The sequence below is a fragment of the Phaseolus vulgaris genome, chromosome 6, assembly GCF_051622355.1.
Source record: "Phaseolus vulgaris cultivar YP4 chromosome 6, ASM5162235v1, whole genome shotgun sequence".
Lineage (NCBI taxonomy): Eukaryota > Viridiplantae > Streptophyta > Magnoliopsida > Fabales > Fabaceae > Phaseolus > Phaseolus vulgaris.
The window spans coordinates 21,870,819-21,880,346 of NC_143503.1; the positions used below are offsets into that span (position 1 = coordinate 21,870,819).

At 33.2% G+C, this 9,528-nt stretch overlaps 1 protein-coding gene and 1 pseudogene across 1 annotated transcript; both read right to left on the reverse strand.

Annotated features, from left to right (window-relative positions):
- Nucleotides 1-563: 563 nt before the first annotated feature.
- LOC150027288 (secreted RxLR effector protein 161 pseudogene) lies at nucleotides 564-1,542 on the reverse strand (annotated as a pseudogene).
- A 957-nt stretch (nucleotides 1,543-2,499) lies between these two features.
- On the reverse strand, nucleotides 2,500-4,338 carry LOC150027289 (uncharacterized). The gene is made up of 2 exons (XM_090303918.1): nucleotides 3,576-4,338; nucleotides 2,500-3,023 (listed from the first exon to the last, which is right to left on the reverse strand). The coding sequence occupies exons 1-2, from the start codon at nucleotides 4,336-4,338 to the stop codon at nucleotides 2,500-2,502; spliced, it is 1,287 nt and encodes a 428-aa protein (XP_090160044.1).
- Between the last annotated feature and the right edge of the window lie 5,190 nt (nucleotides 4,339-9,528).

The window sequence follows — 9,528 nt, forward strand, 5'->3', positions numbered from 1 at the left end:
AGAGGGAAGACCAGCGTGAAGGAAGGAGTCAACCTCCCACTCCTCTCGTAACGATCTACAACGTTCAAAAATCCAGCAGTGCGGAGGCGCCCAACTTCCGATTCGTGCGGCCACGATCCAAGGTTGAAAGGGCAACGTTTGATTTTCAACTTGGAAACTATCTCCACTTCACCCATGCTTCCGAGATTTCCTCCAACGGCACTATGAAGAAGTTAGGGTTTTTCTGCGCATCCTCTATTTCTGTTTCTGCACTTTATTTTGCAATACATACTCTGTTTTTACAACAATCCCCCACATATTGCAAAAGATAAAACATAGAGATAAGAAGAAGAAAAAAATTGGATTCATCTAAGATGTAATGCATCAGATCAGGTATAGCAAGCTATATGAACCAGTCTTAGATTAATGAACGTAACACATAGTGTAGTTGGTATAGCAAGCTATATGAACCAAGACACTTAGTATGTGTTAGAGGTTTATCAATCACAATACACCCCCACATTACTTGTTGTTATCGCTGTGTTGCGCTACTAGGCCATGCGCGTGCCCGGTATTCATGAGTGCTATAGAGATCTTGCCAAGATCTCATGCAAGCGGCCCCACTTGACACTCATATAGGTGATTTCATCAAGTGTATGCTGCAAATTATACATCACCCATAAGAGATATGAAAATCATTAAAACTTTGTAAATCATTAAAACTCTTTTATCTTTGAATTTTAACCACAAAGTTTATCCTCTCGATTATGCAGTATCTAGCACTTTCACACACACCATAGGAATGGACAAAATTGATTTAAAAATCAATATTAGTGCTAGCAGAACAAACAAGTGACTTGTTTTTACCCATATGAACCTTATTCATGGGATCTCCAATCACAAAGGTTGGGTTTCCATCACTTGTTTGTTTGCAAGTGGCTTAAGTCCCATTCCCCTCGATGTTTCTAAAATCATTTTTCTCCCTAGGGGTTTTGTTAGAGGATCCGCCAGATTCCGTTTTGACTTGACATAGTCAATAGAAATCGTTCCACTCTTTAACAGCTGTTTCACCAAATTGTGTCTCAATTGTATATGTCTATTCTTCCCATTATAGCTTTTATTTTTAGCTATATCTATTGTCGATTGGCAATCACAATGCATTGATACAGATGGGGTTGGAATCATTCCTAAAGGAATGTTTGCTAAGAAGTTTTTCAACCACTCAGCTTCACTACCAGCCATTTCTAGAGCAACAAACTCAGATTCCATTGTTGATCTTGCAATAATAGTTTGCCTGGCTGATCTCCATGTAACTGCACCACCCCCAAGTGTAAATACATAACCACTAGTGGATTTTGTCTCCTCTGAATCAGAGATCCAGTTAGCATCACTGTACCCTTCTAGCACAGCGGGAAATCCACTATATTCAATGGCATAATCCATTGTACCTCTCAAGTATTTCATGAGTCTCGCAAGTGTTTCCCAATGATCCTGACTAGGACATTGAGTGTATCTACTCAATCTACCTACTGCATAAGCAATATCTGGTCTAGAAAAGCTCATTAAATGCAATAAGCTCTCAATTATCTGGGCATACTGAGTTTGAGAAATAGATTCTCCTCTGTTCTTCTTTAATTTAGAGTTAGCATCATAAGGGGTACTCACTAACTTAAAGTCATAGTAACCAAACTTCTTTAGAAGTTTCTCAGTGTATTTTTCTTGGGATAGTAATATACTATCTCCCTTCCTTATGATTTTAACTCCTAGAATCATACTTGCTTCACCCATGTCTTTCATCTCAAACTTAGATCCAAGAAACAATTTTGTTTTAAAAACTATATCATTGCATGTACCAAAAATTAGCATGTCATCCACATACAAACATATAATGACATATTCACCATTTTCAGATCTAGAATACACACATTTATCAGCATCATTGGTAGAAAAACCTTCACAAAGTAAAACATTATCAAGTTTTTCATGCCATTGTTTTGGTGCTTGTTTCAAACCATACAAAGATTTTAAAAGTTTGCATACTTTTTCCTTTTGACCTGGGACTACAGAACCTTCAGGTTGAGTCATATAAATTTCCTCTTCTAATTCACCATTCAGAAAAGCTGTTTTAACATCCATTTGGTGAATTACTAACTTATGGATAGATGCTAAGGCTAGCAATACACGGATAGAGGAAATCCTAGTAACAGGTGCAAAAGTATCAAAGTAATCTATGTTATGTTTTTGAGTAAACCCTTTAGCTACTAATCTTGCCTTATATTTCTCTATGGATCCATCAGGATGGTACTTCTTCTTAAAGATCCACTTACAACCAATGGGTTTTGCTCCTTTAGGCAAATCTACTAAGGTCCACGTATTATTTTTCTTAATTGAATCAAGCTCAGTTTTAATGGCCTTATCCCAATGTTTAGCATCAGGAGCACTAATAGCTTCTACAAAACTTATTGGATCATTCTCAACTAGATAAGTATAAAAGTCATCTCCAAAAGATGTTTCCTTTCTCTATCTTTTACTTCTCCTAATATCCTCACTCAAGGTATCACTAGCACTATCTATAGGTTGTTCAGATGTACCACTACTCTTTAGAGGAAAGATGTGTTCAAAGAACTCAGCGTTTTTCGTCTCTACTATAGTGTTACGTTCAATTATATCACTATTAAGAACTAGAAACCTATAGGCAGCGCTATGTTTTGCATATCCTAAGAACATACAATCAGATGTTTTAGAGCCTATTTTCCTTTTCTTAGGATCAGGTAACATTACTTTAGCTAAACACCCCCACACTCTTAGGTATTTCAAATTAGGTTGATAACCTTTCCACAACTCATAGGGTGTTTTACCAGTTTTCCTATGTGGTATCCTATTTTGCAAAAAACACGCAGTAAGCAGAGATTCACCCCATAAATTATCAGGAGCATCAGAACTAATAAGCATGGCATTCATCATTTCTTTAAGAGTCCTATTTTTCCTTTCAGCTACTCCATTAGACTCAGGTGAATATGGTGGGGTTACTTCATGAATAATACCTTCTTTTACACAATAGTCATTAAATAAAACATATTCACCACCTCTATCTAATCTAATTCTCTTAATTTTCTTATTAAGTTGATTTTCTACTTCCGCTTTATAAGTTAAAAACATGTCAAAAGCTTCATCCTTATGTTTAATTAAATACACTTTGGTGTATCTAGAAAAATCATCTATAAAGGTTACAAAATAATTTTTACCACCTCTAGACATGGTTTGTTTTAAATCAGCAAGGTCGGTATGAATTAAACCAAGAATTTCAGTTTGACGTTCTACAGAGTGACATGTTTTCTTCGTTATTTTAGATTCTACGCATACATCACATTTACTACTTTGTTTGTCATGCATGTTGATTAATCCTAGTCGTTGCAATTTTATAACATACGAAGAATTCACATGTCCTAATCTAGCATGCCATATATCATACGAGTCAACAATATAAGCAGAAAATTTAGATTCATTCATAATTTCAGAAATGTTTAATACAAAAAGGTCTTGATCACAATATCCCTTTCCCACAAAAACATTGTTTTTGGTCATAACAATCTTGCCAGATTCAAATGACACTTTAACCCCAACTTTGCTTAGTAATGCCACAGAGACCAAATTAACTCTAATTGATGGCACATGTAGCACATCATTCAAAGCTAGAGTTTTACCACATGTGAGCTTCAGAAGAACTTTTCCTTTTCCTAGGACAAGAGTTGTTCTGGAGTCACCGAGATATACTTGTTCTTCTCCATCCCCCACACTTGTGTAGGAGGTGAACACATTTCTGTTTGCACAGATGTGTCTGGTAGCCCCAGAGTCTACCACCCATTTGCTCACATTTGTCACAAGGTTTACTTGTGAAGCGACTGCCACAATAGTATCTTCCCCTTCGGCTAGATTTTCCTTAGGAGGATAGTCGTTTTTAGCCCTATGTCTGCACTGAGGTGCATGATGGCCTGGCTTTCCACAGACAAAGCAATTACCTTTTTTCTTGAAAGTGGGGTTAGTTCCACTGGGACGAGAGAATTTGTTATTAGGTTTCTTTTTGTGATCAAATTTTTTCTCGTACCTTTTTGGAGCTGGTTTGTCTTCTATCACGTTTGCTTTGGCAGACAAAGCTTTGGCCTTTGCAGCAGCGCACTCCTTCCTGTTTGTGTCTTCAATGATGATGTGGGTGATCAAATCTGATAGAGACATCTGTTTCTGTCTGTGCTTCAGTTGTTGTTTGTAATCTGTCCAAGACTGCGGAAGCTTTTCGATCAAGAGTTCGGACACGAATTCATCTGGCAATTTTATGCTTTCAGTTTTGATATCTTCAATCATCTTGTGATATTCGTTTATTTGGATTTTGATGTCTTTGCCTTCGATCATCTCCCAACGGTAGTAGTTTGCAATTACGAACCTTTGTCTGACGATGTCTTCGGCAGTATATTTGAGGATAAGAGAATCCCAAATGTCTTTCGCATTCTTATAAGAAGCATAAACATCAAACAGATCGTTAGATAACACACTCAGTAAAGTGTGACGACATACCTTATTCGCATGGATCCAGTCGTCAACTTGTTTCGCAGCCGTGGTTGAGTCGAGTTTGGCAGTTGTAAGTGCATGAGCAACTCCGTACATGAGCAACTTCGTACATGTCCAATAGGATGGACACGCGTTTTTGCCAACGTCGGAAGTTCTGACCGGTGAAGACTTCAATTTTGGAGACGTCCGGAAAAGGTTTCGCAAAAATGGTTTGCGTTGCGGAAGCAACATTTGATGTTCTCGTAGCGGTGTTGTCGTTGTTGTTCGGATTTTCAGCCATAAGTCCTTACGACTGTAGTAATTTAGGCTTTAAAACGAACAAAAAATGGTTTTCCGATGCGTGAGTAATCACTGTCCGTAAGGACTTATCCGCAGTGTATTGCGTAAGTCCCCCAGGATACAACAGGAACTTCCCGGTAATTTCCGAGGATCAGAACTAGCAAGTTTCTCTTTAAAAGAGTAATACCAAATAGAACCCAAAAAATATTATAATATTAAAATAAAGAGGAGAGAGAAAGTGAAAAGTGGAAATTGGGAAAAGAAGAAGATGGTGAGCGGAGGAAGAAGATGAAGTAGTGAGAGTTGCGTTTTCTGAAGAGGGGAAAACAGTATTTATAGATGGAGAACCCCCAAGGGTGCCGCCTCTTCAAACCCTAGTGGGTTCAAGGTTGTCGCCGCAGAAGAGGGAAGACCAGCGTGAAGGAAGGAGTCAACCTCCCACTCCTCTCGTAATGATCTACAACGTTCAAAAATCCAGCAGTGCGGAGACGCCCAACTTTCGATTCGTGCGGCCACGATCCAAGGTTGAAAGGGCAACGTTTGATTTTCAACTTGGAAACTATCTCCACTTCACCCATGCTTCTGAGATTTCCTCCAACGGCACTATGAAGAAGTTAGGGTTTTTCCGCACATCCTCTATTTCTGTTTCTGCACTTTATTTTGCAATACATACTCTGTTTTTACAACACACAAAACATAAGATCAAACAATTTTATCAAATAACAACTCTGTAAGAGAAATTGAAACTTGGGACCATGTCTTCTCCACATTCAAATCATCTAACCTAGGGTACTATTGAAAGTTAAAGTTAGTTTCTCTTACCTTAATTGTTTGCTTTCCAAACAACCTCTAGAATTTTATCTCCTCGGTCTAGATAAACTTCAAGATATAAGAGCCTAATGCAAGCTATCTAAACAAAACAAAAATTCGGTACATAGTAGAATAAGTTGAGAGGATTACTCGACCCCACCAAGATTGATGACTAAATCATAAAGAAAAACAGAGAATAAGGGATCTTTAGAGTATAAATAAACTTACTCTATTTGAAAATCTAATCGAGTAGAAATGTACCATGACTCCTCAACTACAACATAACATGATTAGATTTTGGAATAAATAAAGTATGAGAGAGAAATTAAAGAGAGAAGAAAGAGAAAGAAAGAGGGAGAAAGAAAGGATAAAAAATGGGTGTTTTTGATTCTTTGTTTTACTAAGATTACATACACAATAAAAAATAGTACAAATATCATTTTTAAAAAATAAAATTGATTAATACTCATTACACAAACTCGTTTAAATAAAATGACTTATTCATATAAAAAAATATTTTTTAAAAATAAATAGAAGTAATAAAAAATTTAATAAGAATTTTAATTATTTAAAAAATCAAAAATTATAATTACATAATAATATTTTTTTCCAAAAGAAATAAATTTTATTTATATAATAAAACTTATATAGTTATACCATTTGATGTCATTTTACATTTACTTTATGAAACAAACAATGTAAGTAAGTTGACTTTATTAGCTAGTATCAAACTTACGAACTAACAATTATGCTAGTTTTCTCAAATATGCCCTTATTAATCATAATACAAAATATCGTTTAAAAATTAAAAATTATTTATGATTAATTTTATATAAATTTAATTTAATTTATTATATTGTACAATCAACTAACATATACCTTTCATTTTAAACTAAGTCAACATTTTGAATTCTACAATTTGTAATTAAAAATATATTTTAATTTGTTATTTTATATTAGAATATCTACTAATGAAAAATAATAACTAAATCATTAATAATGTTTTTTCTTTTTTTGTATTAATAGCATGAATTTGAAGGAATAAATCTATGATTATATTTTATAAACCTAAAGTCAGATCCTTTATAATTATAGAAATTAGTTTATTATTTTTTATTTATCTTTTTTAAAATTTTTAATAAATACAACATATAGTTTATTAGAAAATAATAAATAAATTATTCCAATAGATTATAATACTTTATATATTTAATTTTTTAATAATATTTTCATAAAAAAATAACATAAACAATTTTAATAAACAAAAATATACACATTATTTAAAAAATATTATTTATAATCGTTTTTTCAATCAATTATAAATTATAAATGTTTATAATTGTTTTATCTCTTGCAAATATATATAACTCTTTGTTTTTTTTTTATTTCTTTTTCATACTTCATGTGCTAAAACACGTTGTGAGACCCTGAAAAACTCATCAGAATTTAGAGTAGATGTGATGATGTTTTCAGCAATACAATCATATTGAGCTCTTTGCTTTCACTCTCAGTCCAATGGAACCAAGGTTTCTCAATGAAAACATAATCTTTTTTAGCTTTAGGAACAAAAGGGACATTTACAATAGCATCCCATATTCCTCTATCAATTGATTCCACAAAGATTTCATTCTGACCTTCCAAAATTGATAATTCAAACCATAAAACAAAGGTGACATGTTTATTGAAGCACCTTCCCTAAAGGGTAGTTTTTCAGCCATTTGAAAAAGGTTTTAGGATCGAAAACTTGAATGACTTTCAAGAACTCAACTCTTGATAGCAATTGTTAGAATTATAGGCCTTAAACAACAGAGGGGACAGGGGGGAGGGGGGTGAATTGTTTTTGAAAGATTTTTGCAAGTATTGAAGTTAGAGTGAAAGACTATGAAAAATCAACCAATTAGAAAACTATTTTTAGTTTGATTCCAAAAAATCAACCAGTTGTTTTGGCGAAACAACCGATTGTTTATACCAGCAGTTTAAAGAGTGTAAGGATAGAGAGATTCACACAAGATGTTTATACTGGTTCACTATTAACCAAGAGCTACATCTAGTCCTCAGGTAACCACTGAGAATTCACTATGTAGTCAAACCTAGATTACACAACACACACCAAGAGTAATGATCTTAAACCCCTCAAGAACACACACCACTTTTTGGCAAAACACATAGTTTCCAGAACAACCCTTTGAAACTGCACCACACTAGATCACACAGAAATACAATGATTAAGGAAGAAGGGAATAGAATACACTTGGGTAAAATCAAAGGTTACAATCCAGAATTACAAGACAATCATATTCCACACTTTGAGATGATCCAAAAGCACTTTGAATTCTTGTAAACTTATTTTGATTGATCTCTCTTTCTTAGTTAATGACCAAGAGTGTAAAACAACCTTTTTATACTCCAATCAGATGGTCAAAGCAGTTAAATCAAAAACCAAAATCAGTTTGAATCATTTAAACATATTAGTACAACTTAATAGAATTATGTTAAGGTTTTCAGAAAAAACAACCAGTTGAATTCTCGAAACAACCGGTTGAATTGGTTTGACAGCAAAGTCAAAACAAAGTTAAGCTTTTCAAATCCTGTTCAAAATCTACTAAGTGTAAAACAACCGGTTGAATCGACATTTCAACAGGTTGAATTTTCACACTCTTTAGAAAATACATATTTTTTCAAAAGGATTAAGATTCAATTAACCTTGGATCATCATAAAGAGTGGATTAATAATTCAAAGACTACTAGACACATATAGAAAACCAACAAAGGTCTTCAAGCATTCCTTTTGGATTTGGAGACACCAAAGCACCTTGTTCAACAATTAGTTTTACTTTAATCATTAACTAGTTGAGGTTGAAAGAACACCAAAATTATAGAGATCTAAAATAACACAACCAAACAAAACCAAATTTCAATAAGATAGCTAAGAGGGTTAGTTTACTCAAGTGACTCAACCAATAAATGTGCTCACAATTATTAGAAAAAAGAAGAAGTTGAGAGGTTTTTCAAAGTAAAAAAAATTACTCTAAACTCAAACTTGATTGGTAAAAAATGCTTCAAAACACTACTGCTGCTTTATGGTATGATTTTGATTTTGAAAAAAGATAATAAATCGTGAAATTTTTTGAAAATGAGGAGGAAGGGGGCTAGAGAGATAAGAAGAAGGAAGAATTATTTGTTAGAGCAAAAATACAACACTCTATGATTTTGAAACGAGTTATTTTCAAACTTCGACTCATTTATACGTCTTGTACGATTTGCTCTTTTATCATTGTTTAGTGTAAAAAGTTCTGCTACCAAGGAAGATAAGTATTGTCAGCTATAAAAGATGTTGTGTAAAGAAAAGGAGAGAAATTAATATGTCATATTCAATGCTTCTCAATGTTCAAACTAGTATGAAAAAAAAAAACCATTCAAAACTACTCCATACCCAAAAAATAGAAATATAATTAGTACTTTTTCCAAACCTATAAAAATACACTTTGAAGAAACACTACTTAAAAAATAACTTTTATATTGATCATTTATGAGTAATAAAATATATATATATAACAAGTTCAACACTTTTTACATCAATTGTAGAACTGATACAAAATTAAATAAAATTATACCAGCTTTGATCATAATATAAAAAGCACCATCTAAATAAAAAAAAATGTTAAATGACATTAAAACAATTGAGATAAATATATACTTGTAAATTAAAAAAGTCATATATTACATTGATTAATGCAAAAACCGATTTAATAGGTGATCATATTACATTGGTTTTGACCTTATGGATTTTTTTTATAAAAAAACTGCTTGATTTTTATGTATCACAGCCAATCACAAATTATTTCAATTAGCTACACCAAATTATGAAAATTTCAAGCAAAAACTAAAATTGTATTT